The 17,240-nt window shown below is 48.3% G+C and overlaps 1 protein-coding gene across 1 annotated transcript in view; it reads right to left on the bottom strand.

Annotated features, from left to right (window-relative positions):
• Positions 1–5,319: 5,319 nt before the first annotated feature.
• The window catches only part of DNAAF8 (dynein axonemal assembly factor 8), a 96,911-nt gene continuing 84,990 nt past the window's right edge, over positions 5,320–17,240 (bottom strand). Inside the window, 6 exon segments of the mRNA XM_062611966.1 lie at positions 5,320–6,973; positions 6,975–6,998; positions 10,434–10,503; positions 14,775–14,839; positions 14,841–14,861; positions 16,418–16,635. Of these exon segments, the coding sequence (XP_062467950.1) occupies positions 6,920–6,973; positions 6,975–6,998; positions 10,434–10,503; positions 14,775–14,839; positions 14,841–14,861; positions 16,418–16,635 (452 nt within the window). The 3' untranslated portion in view covers positions 5,320–6,919.

The following is a 17,240-nucleotide window of genomic DNA, read 5'->3' as shown; positions in this document are numbered from 1 at the left end:
CCTCCACCTCTGCTGGACTCACTCCAATTTATGACGCACTTGCAGTCACTTGGGGGGCTGGCCCTTCCCCAGCCTAGTTTGAGGAGCACTCCCAATGGCCAAGGTTTAGTCTCTAAGTCCTGCTTCTTTCCGGCAGGGCAGTAGGGTGGCCTGTCCTGCAGAGCTCCTCAGCCACATCTGCCCTCATTGCTCACGGAGGCTGCCCAGGGTAACATGTACATGGCAGGTCTGACTGGCTGACCCACAGGATGCCCAGGACACTTGTTTGGCTTCAAGTCCAAGTGGACTTCAATATTTAAAGGCTGCCAGGCTCTGGAGCTGCACATCAGAATACAGGGTATGGTTGTTTGAGAAGCTCAGCAGCATATATGCAGAAGACAATGGTAGTTCAGTGGTCTGGAGCTTCTTGGTGGGCTTTCATTTGCTTCATAGCACCACTGTTCAGGTCCATGTGTTTGGGTGTCTCCTTTAGGAGAAGGGAGCAGCACTACAGGGTACAGGACACCTGGGCTGTCATCAGCTCTGTCTGCCTTAAGCAGACCAGAACTCTTGTCTCCTTTCAGGGTCAGGAACTGGACATCTTTCCTGGCTTCCAGGTTTCCTGAGGGAGGCTGGATCTCGTGGAAGGACAGGCATGGATGGGGTTAGAGACTGGAACAGGCACAACAGTCACATTAGTCCTACAATGAAGCCCCTGCAACATGAAGTAGCCAGCTTGGAGCCATTACCCAGCCTTTGGCTGGAGACACCCTACAGCCATTCTTGGGAGCCACTTACTCATGGTAAAGCCCCCTCTGCTCTACCACAATGTGAACCTGGTCCACTGCAGGCCAGATCCACCAGTCTGAATGGCTCCATGGCTTTCAGCAGGCATCCAGTGGCCAGTCTACTTTGAGAGGGTATCAGCATCTCAGTGCACAGCACAAACAGCTCAGGATCTTCTGCCAGAGCTCTGGGAAGGATGAGTCCCATGCCCAAAATCCAGGCTTAGAACATGGAAACACAGCAAGAGCTCCACAGCCATGTGAGTGCCTGCAACTGTGTAACACAAGCTGGATGCGTCATCCAGGCCTTGGGCAGCAGCTGAGGGCCAATGTTCAGCTGGGGCAGAAGGGCAGGGACACCCATTCTACCCTGCCCTGCTCCTCTTTCCCTCTCAAAGTCAGTTGGGGAAGTCTCCCAGGTTTCTTCAGTCCGCCAAGTCATCCAGAACACTGCAGCATCAGCAGCTCCTCTGTTAGATCAGCACCAACAGCAGACAATAGCTTCAGTGCAGAGTCAGCAAACAGAGACATCACCCACAGCAGAAGAAGGCCTGGAGCAAACTAGCAAACTGGCCACAAGCAGGTCCATTAGAGCTACTTGAAGATACTGATCAGCTGTAGCAACTTGGTGGAGAGAGTCTTCATCTTCCAAACCAAATTTGAGAACTCACAAATTTCTCAGGAAGTTCCTGATGGCTGAAACATGGCAAACATCACACACGTCTTCCAGTATGAGATTCTAGGGGTCGGCATAAGACCTCTGATGAACCTAGGTAGTCCCCAGATCCATCCCTTTACCTTGGCAGAGCAGCCAAGGAAAGTCCATGAGTCCTAGAACCCAAGAGAACCCCACCAGTAGGAACCTGAGACCCTCCCTGAGGGTTTATATATCCCTCCTGACAGCAGCACCTGCATGCAATTGGCCAGGGCAAGAGCAGGGCGTTGGTCAGGATTCCTCACATCCCACAGTAATCCCAGCTTGTGATGGAACTTAAACCAAGGGGAGGAAGAGCTTGGTTGGTCTCCTGGCATGTTGGGAGTGGGGATGGATGGATGGATGGATGGATGGATGGATGGATGGATGGATGGATGGATGGGGACTGACTGAGCCTACTGCATCTCTGCTGAGCTCCTCAGGAGCACTTGCGGTACCAACAGCCTCCAGCTTGACCATGTGAATCTGTCCACACAGCGCTTCTGCCCTGTCATAACAGAGCATCTTTGGTTTGGGGACTGGCATTGCTGTTGGATCTTGTCCCACCAGGGTCAGGTGAGCCCACAAGAGGCTCTACTGGTGCTGGTCTTCTGCATGACCCAGGTGCAGCAGTTCCATGAGCTCCTTGCGCTCTGCCTGAGCCATCCACTGTTCCAACCAGTTTAATTACCCACATCTGAGTCATCCCCAGCCCTGCTTCATCACAGCTCCCAACCTTGCAGACAAACCACCCTTTGTGCCCCTCCAGCCCCTGTCCATGAGGAATTGCCAAATACCAATTAATCAGTGGCTGCTGCTGCGACAGGCCTGGGAGATGATGCCCCAGGAAGATGGAGAGGAAGGAATGGAGAAAGGCCACTGCTTGCCTTGTGGAACGGAGCTGGGACTAGAGCCTGGATCCTGATCCCGCTCCAGGAAGATGAGAGGGGAGGCACATGCAGAGTAAAAGGGGAGAATCCCTCTCCTGCTGCTCAGGCTCTGGGGATGCAGCCCAGCACATGGTGGGGGTGTGTTCTGGGCTCAAGGGCTCACTGAAGCCGGGTCATGGGGAGCTTATCATCACCCAAAGCCCACATGTCCTTCTCCTCCTCATAGGCTGCTCTCAATCCAGTCTCTGCCCAGCCTATGTTTGTGCTGGGGATTGCCATGACCCAGGTGCAGGACCTTGCACTTGGCCTTGTTGAACTCCATGAGGTTCACACGGTCACACCTCTCCAGTCTGTCCAGGTCTGTCTGGACCCCATCCCTTCCCTCCAGCATGTCAACTGCATCATGCAGGTTGGTGGTGGTGTCACTTGCTGAGGGTGCTCAACTCCACTGTCCATATTGTCCACAAAGATGTCAAATAGTGCTGGGCCCAATGCCAGCTCCTGAGGGACACCACTTGGCACTGATCTCCATCTGGACATCAAGTGTTGACTGCTACTGTTTATCCAGCTAATTCCTTATCCACTGAATGACCCATCCATCAAATCCATGCCTCTCCAGTTTAGAGACAAGGATGTTGTGTGGGACAGTGTCAAACACTTTGCACAAGTCCAGGTAGATGACATCAGTTTCTCTGCCTTTATCCACCAATGCCATGACCTCATCATGGAAGGCCACCAGATTTGTCAGGCATGATTTTCCCTGTCCTCATCCTGAACAGTTGTCTCACCAATGCATGAAGCATTTCAGCTCTCTGGCATGGCCCAGGTCTCTTGTATGGTGGTCCAGCAAGCCCTCCAGATGCCAAGACACCCCAAAATCCAACACTGGCAGCTCTCAGCCAAGAGAGAGGTACTTATGGCTTATGCCAGCAAGGCAATTTGCGAGCATGGGAAGTATGTGGATCAAGATCATCCAGCCTGGTGAGGATGGCTGGTCCGGGGACAGCTCCAGCAGGTCCATCAGCTCCTCTTGCTTCCAAAGGCAGCCATGGGCCTGTGGAGATGAAAACCAGTGCCCAGTTTATGAGTAGTTCACCAGCAGGGCAGTAAATCCCGTTTGCTGTGCAGTGATTTCCAGGCTAGCAAGTCTGAGTGGTGATGTGAGACATCCCCTATGCTCTGTGGGGTTCATGTGCATAGGGCTGGAGCAGAAATAATTTTTAGGCTGAATGAAATATTTTTTTGAGTGAATAGATGATGTTTTCAAACTTAAACAGACAAGATTGAGATGAGCTCTTAGGCAGAAGCTCTTCCCTGTGAGAGTCCTGAGGCACTGGCACAGAGTGCCCAGAGAAGCTGTGGCTGCCCCATCCCTGGCAGGGCTCAAGGCCAGGTTGGATGGGGCTTGGAGCAACCTGGTCTTGTGGAAGGTGTCCCTGCCCGTGGCAGGGGGTTGGAACTGGATGAGCTTTAAGGGGGAAAGAATTATTCTGGCCCAAATCAAAGCCACATGTTGGTGTTAGGGGGTTGTTTCAATTCCAGGTGTTTTCCAATCTGCTTAACACAGCACAAAGGTGATGGAGAGCATCAAATTTCAGCTCCTCCACCTGCAACTCACACAACCACGTGCCTATGCATGGCTCAGTGCTGATAAGGGAACCCAGGTTGATATCAATTGACTGGGAGATCAGCCCTGGATGCTCTCATCCTTATGGCAGGACCAGAAGGTGTTAACACAAAATGCCACTGACTGTATTTTCTCTCCTCCATTGAGGCAGCTCTGACATGGCAGTGGAACAATGCTCAATTCTGATTAGCTCTGGTTTTCCAGGCGGGGAGGCACAAGAGGGTAGGGAATTAATACTATTATGCATAATTCTTAATCTAAAATTCCGTTTCTTTTCTTTCTCTAGGAGGCAAACAATCTAGGGGGTTTTGTACTCAATTTCTTGCTTTCATAATCTAAATGAATTGTTTGCAAGTAGGAGCCAGCTGCAAAGCTGGCAATCTCCGATCAAATCTGCCTTTCTCCTGGTTCCAGCAATCATTAATTTGCTCCTCAGCCCTGATTAGCTCATCTGGCTGCCTTGTGGTGGGGAAGAGCAGGGTGTGAGCCACAGCTTTCTTTGCCTGATCTGGAGCTGTTGGAGGGTTGATGGGATAGATTTCTGCTGGGTCCATGGTGCTCTGGGTTGTCAGCTCTCTGGAGAAGAGTGGGGTGCTCTGGGAGGAAAGGCTGGTGGGGTTATTTATGGAATCCTGGCATTTTGGAAATATCAGAGGATGCTGCTTTCCCCTGCTCTGTGCAGGGTGTGCTCGTTTGTTATGCTGAGGCTAATTAGCTGGGCTTGAAAATAGGAATCAAAGACACAAAGACACTGCAGCAGCCTCATGCTCCAAATATCTGGGTGCTGCCCCATTCTTATGATGTTGCTGGTGTGTCTGGTGTGGCAGAGCTTTTACCTCTACTTCATTGGTGGGAAACTGAGGCATGGGTCTGTTCATATTGGTGGATGGAGGCTCACAAAGAGCAAGCCTCAGCAGCAAGGCTGTCTGGAATGGGGCTGGTATGTGTTTTGTGCCAGGCCCTGGTTTATTCCATGGTGAATTATGAGCCATGGTCTCAACTCCTGCCATAAAGCTGAGGAAGCTCCAGCCTGCTGACAGCCGGGATAGGGCCAGGGGTGTTTGACCAGGATGTCACCTCCCCAGTGCCTGCTGCCAGTCACCAGAGCATCACCTCCTTATGTCCAGCTCCCCATCATCCCATTTGTCACTGGTCTGAGGGCCCAGGTGGGTCAGACATGGCACTGGTGGCCTGTGTGCACTGGTGGGCTGGGTGGGTGCAGGGCTGCTGCTGGCCCTGCATGCCCCTTTCTTGCACATAGCTTTGCAGGCTTTGTCTCTCAGCTGCTATCTGACTGTGCTTTATTCCAACAGACCCCTTTTCCAGATCAAATTCCCCAAGTGCTGGGGGTGGATCCTTTTAATTCTCATTTGTCTCAAAGCTGTACATGGCTTACAAGCACGACAGAAATGTGCCTGGAGTGCAGGAAATGGCCTACTTAGCTGCAGGAGCAGAGCAGGCTTGTCCACCGTGCTGACTCCCAGGGCCCTGTCTTCCCAAGGGAGCAGGGCAGCTGCCTGCTTGCCTCACAGGCACATGCTTCTGGAGCTGCTCCTCAGAGACATTCAGACCCACCATAAAGCCCAAACAGCCTGTACAGGTAGAATGATGCTGGGGAGCAGAGTTTTGGAGGTACTTCCAAGCTCTGACACTGAACCACTGTGTGAGGATGCAGCAGGCCCCCTGTCCACATCTCCTCTTCACCCAGCTCTTTTGCTGTTTCTGTTTTGCTCTGTTGTATTTTTCTCTTTTGCTCTTAAGACTTTTGGTAGCTTAGAGAAGGAGAGAGACTGTGTAAGGACTATTACTGGCTGAGGAAGCAGAGCTTGCAAGGCCAGACTTCTGACAGCTTTTGTACTTACTGAGCACTTACAGCCTTGTCCAAAAGGGGACAGAGATCTCAGAGGTGTTGTATTCTCACAGACTGTGTGAGCTAGTGGCTGCGGAGAAGGAGGACTCGTACTGGGCTCTTACAGAGGGAAAGGCTGTGCACAGAAGTGGTTCACCCCACTAGCAGCACTCAGAGGTGGGCTGGCCAGCCAGCTGCACGTTGCTCTGCCTTAACAGTGCCTGGAGAACCCACAGGGACTGTCCTTGCTGTGTCTGTGATGTCTGGAATCAGAGGCACGTGCACATCCAACTTTTTGCCTTAGCAGGGCAGGTAGGAACATGAGGCCTCCTGGGCTGAGAAGAATCTTCCCCAAAGGAGCTGTGGACCAGTGGGTTCCAGGAAGACTGAGGACCTTTGTATTAACGTCAGCTTTCTTGCTTGATAGCTCACATAAAGGACCTGGCAGAGGATGAATTGTGCAAGGATCCATGGGGGCTGTGGAAGGAAGAACAAGAGGCAGGGTTGTGTGCCCACAGGAGGGCAGTGAGCTGGGGCTAGGCAAGGACAGCTGTAACAGGACTGCTGAAGCAGAGGATAAGAGAACATTAAGCTGTCCACCTTTTAATCTTACTCAATGGTACTGAGCTCTTCAGGGACCCAGCCTTCCCTCAGACTATTTCCATTTCTTTTACTGGATTTTTGTATTTGGTTCAAAGAACCACAGCAGCAACAGAAAATGGAGTCTCTCCATAATGCCTCTGAGGACTGGGGAAGATGCAGTCCCAAGCACCTGCCCCTGGATTTGTTTTACTTCCTGAGTTTTTTCAGCCACAGGAATGCTCCAACCCCTGCTCCACAAATACAAGCAGATTGCCTCTGAACGCATTCCACTAGAAACCACAGCTATGGTTCAGAAAAATTTGTTCTTGAGCACTGATCCTGCCTCCCACCACTCTCATTTATCTTACTGATGCTAATACCATACTTCAGACGTTATGTTTTAATGACAAACAAACATCAGTGCTCTTAAGAGGCTGGGTGTCCCCTGAGTGCCCATCTGCACAGATACCTGCAGCGGCATCCACCCATGCCTGGAAGCTTGGACCGTACTGGCTAGCAATCCTGGGATTCAATCTGGTGGATGCTCTCGGATGTCAGGGAGTCAAAAAAGGCAACAGAGCAGCTCTTCAGCCTGGGGAGAAAAGAAGGAAGGGGTTGGGGGAGAGCGGTAAGTTCTGTGAGACACTTCTTTCAGAGGTAGGTTTCTGTGCAAGCAGCAGGAAGGCAGCACAGTGAGGATGTTTACCAGGTGCAATTAATCCCAGCCCAGAGGCAGCTCCGAGTGTCCCGCAGCAGGGAAATGTCTGCTAGCCATGACCACTGTTAGGCTGTTCTCAAGATTCACATTTTCAAGGAACTGAAGAAAACCAACAACATGCAAAGTGCCAAGCAGGAAGTCTAACTACCTCCACATCTGCTCTGCCTCTCCTGCCCAAACCTCTCACTTATGTGGCTGCTCCACGGATGGGGAGACCAGCTCAGTGACAAGGGCTTCAGGACCAGTCTGTTACTTGACTGTGTTAATGAACACAGTTTTCCCCTAAAGCATTATGCATGCTGTGCTGACAGCCCTTGGGCCCTCTTCCTGCAGGCACTCTGCCTCTCCTCATAGGCTTTTAGGTCTCTTTTACGGGACTCCAGCCCTTCTGCCTGCTGCTGACAGGCTAAGGACCACGCCAATGGTGGCTGAGATGTGTTTTCCCTGTGTTGCTCTGGTGTAGTTGCAAGTTATGGCTGTTTCTGCAGGGAGGGAGATGCTAGAGCAGCCGTTGTGGCTGCTGGCTACAGCTCCAGGGCTCCAGGCAGAGCAGAGGGATTAGCACTGTCTGCCTCTGGAGCCTTGATTACACATCCCTGGGCTCATACTGAGGAATGGCTGTGCTGAGCCTGTGCTGTCTCCCTGCTTTGACATGCTAACAGTGGCAGGTCAGTGACCAGAGGTCACCCCAGCCTCATAATCTCATCCCAGCCATAGTGTGTGTGAGAAGAAACTTCAGCCATGGGACATCCCAGTCCATCCCAGTCCAATGGCTGAGCACAGCACTCCCTGACAGCTCTTATTGCTGGGAAGGTTCCAGTTTGGGTATGGACCACATGCAGCGAAATAAGGGACCACTTTATAGAGGTCCACTGGAAGATCAAGAGCCCCTAATGATCTCCCGAACAAAACATGGCTTTATCATTTACAGATATAAACTGGGCTGCATGTGTCCAAAAGAAGCCTGCATGGGGAGCAGGCATCTGCCCGTCCACTGCATGAGCATAAAGAACTTCTAAAGCATGGATTCACCGGCTCCTAAGGCACCTGTTTCAAATAGGGCAGGTGAAAAGTGCTGTAGAAACGCTGCTTCTCTTAGGGACTGCAGAAGAAGGCAGGCAACTAGCCCAGACACAGATATGAGCACTAAAATAGTCCACATTTGTAAAAAGGGTTTCTCATCCTATTGCCTAGTCCCAGATCACAGAGGGAGCAAGTACAAAATTCCTTTTCACTTCCATGGTTCAACACCACCAGTAAATACCGCAGGTCTGCTTAAACCATGTGGATTTGAAATCCATGTTCATTTAACCCTCCTGAACTTTGCCTGATATCATGGTGCTGCTCATTAGCTTTGACCTGGAAAGCCTGGCTGACATTTCATAAACTCATTAACAGGAGATCAGAGGATCAAACACTATTTCTAGGCACATCCTTTGAGGTACAATCATTCCCTGGTGAGCTTGCTCCTCAGATCTAGCTTTGTGATCATAGACTCATAGAGTAGTTTGGGTTGGAAGGGACCTTCCAAGGTCGTCTATCCAACCCCCATGCAATGAGCAGGGACATCTTCAACTCGATCAGGTTGCCCAGAACCACATCCAGCCTGGCCTTGAATGTCTCCAGGGATGGGGCATCCACCACCTCTCTGGACAATGTGTGCTAGGATTTTACAACACTCACTGTAAAGATATTTTCCCCACATCCAGCCTGAATCTTCCTCTTTTAGTTTAAAACCATCACCCCTCATCCTATTGCAAGAGACCCTGCTAAAAAGTCTTTTCCCGTCTTTCTTATAGGCCCCTTTTAAGTGAAAGGCTGCTATAAGGTCTCCCAGAGTCTTCTCCAAGCTGAACAACCCCAACACTCTCAGCTTTTCTTCATAGCAGAGGTGCTCCATTTCTAAACCTACCCTGAACTTTGGAGCAAAAGGACTATTTGAAAATAAACATTACTTGCTGCTGTGCATCTTATAACCCACAATGTGGAGTGTGGCGTCCACCGCTGTTCAGGGACTAGACTCATGGTCTAAACTCTGAGCTGCTGTGAGTAGCCACTGCTTCCACCAGCACCAGAGGGATCTGATTCAATGCCCCAGGCTGCCAGAAGCAGGGAGAAGGGCTGAGCATATTTGTTTTCCTCTTATCAATCACAGAAAGCACGATAAGCCTCTTTCTGATAGGCTGATTCCCCATAGCTGTGAAGCAGAAGGGATTTTATGTCAGCCAGAGATATGTTATGTCCTTTTCAAAGCAAATCAGAAAACAGCCTGGACTTGCTGCCCTGTCATATCACTTGGCAGCAGCCTGGCACTCTGGAAGTGGCAAGCACCATGGGATGACAGCCGTGCAGCTATCACAGACCTTCCCTGGCAGTGCCTGCAATCCCAGCTACACCCAGGGAGAACATTACCAAGCCTCAGGGAAAGCTGCTGCAAACAGCAGCTGTATGACTTTGAGGAAGTTTGGGGCAGTTTTGTCTGTGTTAAAAGCAGGAACACAGACTTCAAAGGGGGTTTGGTGTCTTTTAAGACTCAGTCCTTAGAGCACTGGTACTGAAGCAGCAGCTCTGATGTGTTACACGAGGTTACAAACACATCTCACTCTCCTGCTGCGTTTTTTTTGGGAAGCAAAAGGGATCCAGGGGGGAGGCCTGTCCCTTTGCTACTGTTCTCATCCTTCCCAGTTCTTTTACACCTGCTAGTCCTAATTCTTCAAGCACTGCCTCCTCCATCCAAATCTCTCATTTGTTTTGCACTAAACTTTGATGATAACAGCCAGAGTTTTAAGGATATTTATACAGTTTATTCCCATTAGCTGCCCACATGCCACTTAGCATTTCCCTTCTTGGGATGAACTACTGAAAAAATACTCAGATAGCATAGCCCTGGAATAGCTAATGGCCTAACTTCTCCTCTTCCATTTGGATATGGGCTGAGACAGAACTCCCGAACCACAGGACATGTGCCAGCTTGCCAAAAGGGCTGAATGAACATTTTGTGTCACTAATTATTGACATATATCACAGATATCTTACTAAGTGTTGATTTTTCATAAAAAGTAACTGACACCTGTGGAAAATATTGAATCTTTATCAAAATCTCCAAATATTTTGTTTCAAAATAGTGGCACCATTGTAATGTGAAGAGAGTGTGTTGTGGTTTAAGCCAAGACTCGTGGCTCTCATGAGGCACCACATCTGTCTTACACAAGTTAAAATTTTCTTCTAACATTCAACCAATTTTGACAGCTTTCATTCATCACAGGGACACAAAGGACACAAATCTGTACCATAAACTTCTCTACTTGCCTGATTCTCATTTTGAGGATAAAAGAGATGTTGCACAGTGTCTAGGACTGACTGCTTCTGCCAACTGACCCTGGGGGTAAAGGAAAACAAAAGCCAGTGTTACTTTGCCATCCAAACTGTCAGAAACTGCAGATGACCCAGCTCTGAGGAGGACTATGCTTTGTGCCAGCAGCTCTGGCTGTGTGCATCTGTTACTGAACTTCTTTACACAGCTAAATCCTGGGTTTTACAAAGCTTTGTATAAATGGATTTGGATTCTTAAAATACAAGCCTTCAACCAACAGTAATGACCTGTTGCATAATGGGGTCTCTGGGTCAATGGGAAATACATGTAAACGTAGATAGCTCTGTGCAAGCGTGGTCTTCTCAACAAAGATAATCTGTGTGTTTTTCCCAACCCCCAGGACTATCTAAGCTGCCTTCAGCAGCAGTGTCTGCTTCACTAGTCCTTTTGCTCTGGTCCACACACGAGCTGACCTGTAGCAATAGGACAAGGGGTGTTGGGTTTAAACTTAAACAGGGGAACTTCAAGTTAGATATAAAGAAGAAGTTCTTTACTGTGAGGGTGGTGAGGCACTGGCACAGGTTGCCCAAAGAACTGTTAAATGCTCCATCCCTAGCTGTGTTCAAGGCCAGGTTGGACAGAGCCTTGGGCAACATGCTCTAGTGTAAGGTGTCCCTGTCCATGGCAGGGGCTTGCAACTAGATCATCTTAAGATCCTTTCCAACCCAAACCAGGCTGTGGTTCTATGATTCTATAAGGCATATTCAAGAGAAATTAAGAGGCAAGAACAAATATCAAAATCGCCCTTTAAACTGACTCTGTGCACACTCAAGTCTTAGGCTTGAAAACTCTCCAGAGTGGTATTGGAAACCAGTCCCTGCTTCCTGCCCCCATATCCAGGTACTGTGCTTGGCAACTTTTCAGCAGATTTCAACAGCTCAAGTTTTTTACATCTCATGTATTCACCTATTTTCTTTACTTCTACACCTCCTTCCCCTCCAAAGCTCCCAGAGATGAGCTTCCTATAGGGACAACATCACTCCCTGCTAACAACAATTAGCACTTGGTAAGAATGTTTCATCAGAGAAAAAACCATCCAGCTAAGTTCCTTAACACTTGACTTCTGTTCTGATTGCACTCATTGTCTAAAACCAGAAGGGTGTAAGGCCGAGTCTATACTCTGGTTTTCTTCCGCTGGAGCTAAGTTTTGGGTGTGCTGGAGTCGAACACTGCTCATGGAGTTCAGTGCAATGTTAACAAGGTGAGCTCATAAGGACAGTGCACAACATAGTTAGGTCCTAAGAATCTCGTGGGCATCTGAAAGTACTTTTTAAAAGCTCAAGTAGCCAGCAGTAATCACTATTAAATCAGTATCACCTATTAAGGCAGCTAAATCTTGTTTGTCATGCATTAAAAGCAGAGCCTGCCTTTCTTCCAGGAGCTGCTTTGAATCTACTTGTAAATTCTTCCTTCTGCCACCCTGCAGCTTGGAAATCTGGCTGTAAAAACAAGTTATGACAGGGAAAATTCAAATGCTTTATACTGGAGATCCAGGCAGTTGGATGCTGACAGAACAAACAAGGTAGGTCTCACACGGTTTTCCTTGTCTGTAGATAGGATTGTATCACTTCATTCCTTGGATTCTGCCCCAGTCCCCATCTCTCTTCAGCTTCCTCTCACCTCTTCCAAACACTTCACTCTGCCCTCTGAGTTACCCTTGGCACCCTCCCAGATTCTCCCAGATTCCTGCTTCAGCTCCACTCTTGGCAGCCAGTCAAAATCACAGGCTGCTTTTGTGCCCCCACCTGCATCAGTGTTGTCCCTTTCTCTTTTCTTCCTGCTCTTTGGTGCAGAAATAATGCCTTCATAGATGTCCAGAGAACAGGCAGAGTGGGTGCTGCTGCTGCACAATAATCACTGCGCAGTTATAAGGATCTGTGTCTGTCTTCAAAGCAACTGTTCTGCACAGCACATCCTCCAGTAACTGAATGTCTCCTCGAGGTGCCACTGCTAGAGCTGGCTTAGGAAAGCTTTAATAGGCTCTGAATTATGAGCAGTTATACTAGCAAAGCTCACATTGTTCCTCTCAACACCTGATTCCTCCTTTTTATCACAGCCCATCTCTGACATCATATCCCAGGCTTCCATACAGATGGCAACGTTTCTCCCTGTGGCACAAAGCCTAAATAATGTGGCTCAGCTGTGAATCAACTCCCAGGGCTGTAAAATAATCTCTTAAACTGAGGTGCTTCAGCAATGCAGCTGAAATGCAGGCCAGAACCTGTGCAGGTACTGGAATCCTGGGCTGCGGCAGGAAGAGGGAAATAAATACAGTGATTTAGGTGGTACAAGAAAGGTCCCATGGCTCCTGCTGGTGGAGCTGTAAGTGTAATTAACCTCAGATGTTATTCTGAAATGAAGCTGTCTTAGCATGAAGCATCCTTAGGAGACACTGGTGGAGTCAGGCTGGGTTTTCACAGATATTTTGCAAAGCTGATTTTAAACAGTATGGTGCTTATGCTGCAATAAAGGTGTGAGTTTATTGTTGGCTACGGTGGATCTATCCAGGGATCTCTGCCTCGTCCCCATCCTTGGGCACACCTCACCATCCTCCCTTCCACAAGCATCATCAACCACAAAGGCAGTTATTATTTTGTACAGCTGGTTTGAAATGGCTGCAGGATCAGTACTTGTGGCACTGTGGGTAAGAGGCAGAGCAGATCCTGCCCCTTGGGAGTACCTCCTAACAGGCAGAATTTATGCGCATGTACTTTGCAGTTCAGCAAGGAAGTTTATCCTTCGGAGAGCCAGCCACCCTGGCACAGAGCAGGATGAGGGGTGAAAACACAGCTGAGACTGGCACTTGTTCCTCCCTGTGAACGGCAGTGAGAAGACATCACAAGGTTTGCTCTAGGGGTGCTGCCTTGATACTGGCAATCATAAAACATATCAAGTTAAGCCTGCAGAGAGGGAAGCACTGTGTTGGAGCTGATCTTGTTATGCAGCACCCATGACCCTGATGAACAAAAGCCTGGGAAAAACAAAGAGGTGAGGGATCTCTGTCAGCTCTGCTGACAGCCACTCTCACAAAACTACCTTCAGCAATGATCTCTGGGCTTCCCAACAGCTCCCTTTTTCCCCATAAACCAGGGAAGGAGTGGAGAAAACATACTAGAAAGATCTTGGATAACTTGCTCTATTCTTCTCCCTAGTGCTGTACTTGCAGGGTGAAAGGTTTGGGATGTGGCTCCCCAGGGTGTGATCTTAAATCAGTGGAAGCAAGGTCTAAATTTTGTCATTGGGTTCAAAACATTTCTGAGAAGTTACTGATGAAGTTTGTTCCAACTATTCTTCCAAGGAGTGGCCTTGTGACTGAGCACCATAACGTTTCAATAAACTACAAGAACTCCATGGTGTCTATCATCTTGGACCAGATTTGTGAACCAGCTTGGTTCATATTTGACCCCCTTCATTCTTGTAAACCCACGACATCCTTGAATTCCACATGCCTGTCCCACTGACAGTGTTATCTGGAAGTCCTCCAGATGAACAGAGGTACAGCCATGGTCATGACAATCTTATCAGTGTCACTGCTGAACTGCTCAGCACCAACAGTGTCAGGAAAAAAAGACTCTCTTGGCTTCCCCTGCCAGAGGAAAACATGTGCAAGAGCCACACACACATGGCATTGCCAAATACCAGCCCTGTGCAAGGAAACCTTCCCTCTGGGGAGCAGTGGGTTAATTGCCCTGCTAATCATTCCGTTTCACTAATCAGTCCCTGCAGAGGGGTTCTGTTTGTTTTACCAGGCTCATATATCCTCTACCCAGCATTTCTGGTGATTTATTTAAGAGGCTCGTTTTTGATTTTGCTCTCTGGCATATTTTAAGTTTGGTTTGGTTTGTGTGTTGTTTTTTTTTTTTTTTGATAGCAAACATAGAATCTGCTAAGCTATTTCTCCTAGGAATTTTATTGATTCAGAAGGTTATTCCCAGTGAGACCCCTTATTTCAGAGAATTCCCCGTATCCATGGAACCATGCCCCCAAGCCTCACAGACACCACTACTCAGTGTTTAAGGGCCTAGTGGCTACTCAGTGTTTACTGGACACATGGCTACTCAGTGTTTAAGGACACATGGCTTTGAAACTGAGAAACATGCTGACCCATTAACAACATAACTTAGGAAGGCTATGTTGCCTTTGAGAGGCACCTGACCTCATGGGAGTCTGAAATGGAAGTGAAGTATAGAGAAGAAAAGCAGCTGCTTTCCCCCAGATCACAGGCTCTCTGGCAGGGGGTGAGACAGTGCTGGTAAAGCAATATTGTCCTCACTTACCTGTTCAGCAGGGAGTCAAAGAAAATGACTGCATTGTCTCTCTGTGCTGCCAGCACCAGACACAAAACCATTCTTTAAAAGAGAACACTGCAAGAGAGGGAAGAACAATGTGTTGCTGTTGCTGTTCACTTAGGTGAGTCTGTAAGCCTCACTGATAAACTGCTGACAGCACAGATAACTGCTTATGTGCTGTGTGAGGGGAAGAAAGTCACAGAGCAACAGACTCTTTCAAACTGAAAGAGTATCATGTCTGAACTGTTAGCTACCCTGCTCCTGTGGCATAATATTATTCCTGTTCCCTTCTCTCAGAGTGAAAATAAGCAGGTTATTTAGGCATGTTATTGAGTTGCTAACTCTGCTGGAAACAGGAACATGGAGATATCAGACAATGCGGAGATACTGTAGCAGAAACAATTATTACTTGACAGAGCCCATCTCCCTTCTGGCAAGGGAAGGCAAACGCTGTAATGTTCACCTTCGGCTCAACAGTGCCAGACCGTTATGGAAACACTCCAAGTCTGCACAGATCAATTCATCTCTGCCAGGAGGAAGTGTTTCATGGCCAGGTGAGCAGTGCTGCTGCCATGGCTCTGTCTCCCACCTGCTGTTTCACTTTGTCCTTCCTAGATAGCTGTGCACCTTCCCATGTGCAGAGGGATGGCATCCTAGGGGAGCCCCAGGAGAAGGAAGAAGTGCTTACACTAATTGGATATCAGGTATAATTGCTGTTCTATACAGATGTACTTCAAAGGCATGCTGTCAGTTCAAAAAATCACGACCTGAAAACATCTTACCTGTTCTTGTTACAGAAAACACCAAAGACTCATAACTGAAAGGCTGTAAGCACCAACACTTGTGTTTTTTCTGAGGGACTGCTGTGTGTCTCTGACAGCGCTTTGTTGATTGCTACTTCCAGCATAAGTCGTTTCCCCCCTTGTTTACTCTATGCTGTTGACAACACTTTCTTGCATGTTCTACCTTAGTGCTTTGCCCTAGAAAGGTTCCTGAGATGGTGGGCTTCTCCCGCACAAGTGCAAAGAGACACTGATGTAAAGCAATCTATCTGCTTGCCCCAGTAGCATATCTCATGCTTAAGCCCCATGAACACTTGCTCAATCCTCATGCTGGACTGCAGCTTAAGCTGTCAGCACCAACTAAGTGGGAAGCAAAATGAAATCTGTGCCTAGAACTCCAGGGCACAGTCCAGAAAATGGAAGGGTTATTTAGCATTGTAGAAGAGGATTAATGGGGTGTGATCAGAGAAAGGGAAATACAAACTATATTACATGTAAAACTAAGACAGGATACAGTGGCAGAACATACATAATAGCAGCAACTGCACGCTGAAAGGTGAAGTCAGTAAAATGTTTAACATGGATGTGCCTTTCACATTAGGGCACACATAACAATGTCAAGGTTAGGTGTCAGCAAGGTAGTGGAGATACAGGAATACCAGGAACTAGCTAGCAAGGCATGCTGCCACATTCCCTGCCAGAGGTATTAGAGCTTGCATGCAGTGCTGTGCTAATACTGCTACTAAAGCAAGTTTCCTTCACGCTAGCTGGATCCCCTAGCACAGCATGGCATTAAACAGCTCCTGTTTTGTCTGAAAGAAGCAAAGCATGACTCCAGCTGTTCCATACCCGTGCTGCAGCACTGCATCCTGCCTTGCTTAGTGTCTTGGAGATGCAGTGAGCTTGTGGCATGTCCAGAACAGCGAGACGTACTCCAGTCACTGTGAAATCTGTGCCAATGAGCTCATCAAGCAGTTCCACATAAGGTGGGGTCTCTGAACCCCGAAGGCTCACCCCAGGCAATAGGAGGCAAGTGGTTTGGCAGAGGTTGTCAAGCAATGGCTGATCTGAAAGATCAAAGCACAACACATGCTTGTTTTATACCTATCCCAAACAACTAGCAGCCCTCTAAGTAATTCTTCCTCGCCACAGACCAGTAACTGGAAGATCTGAGGCCCTCAGGCATTGTTATATGGTTTGGGATGTTCACAGATGCAATTGCTCACCTTGAGCTGTCAAACTGCTGCATGCCTATGTGTATGTATCTGGAGATCACAAGACAGCAGTAGTGACCCCATTTCAGAAGTCAGACAAGGACAACTGCTGCTTTGCTACAGGAGATACTAGTCCATTTAATTCCTTCCAAGCAAAGAAATCTGTTAATCCAGCTGCTTTTTATAATCCAAAATGTAATTCTGAACCAGTGTACATAGGACTTAATGTATTTCATATTTTCCTCATGATAAATTTGCCTGTCCATTAGGCAGCAGCTTTGATAGTGATTCGCTCAAAAGGAGAGGCTTCTTTGTGTGCAAGAGCTACCTCTAGTGTTCAAGATGAGGCAACCAAGTGAAGGATGTGTCTGGCTCGCTGGAGGCACTTGCTATATTGCTCCTGACAGTTCAAGGATCACGTGTACTTGCTTTTCCAGGACAGTGACTATTTGAAATAC

Source organism: Pezoporus occidentalis, unplaced genomic scaffold (assembly GCF_034315485.1).
Source record: "Pezoporus occidentalis ecotype Australia unplaced genomic scaffold, CSIRO_AGI_Poc_V1 ctg158, whole genome shotgun sequence".
Taxonomy (NCBI): Eukaryota; Metazoa; Chordata; class Aves; order Psittaciformes; family Psittacidae; genus Pezoporus; species Pezoporus occidentalis.
The sequence above is the reverse complement of the archived record's forward strand: the minus strand, read 5'-3'. Positions and strand labels throughout refer to the sequence as shown.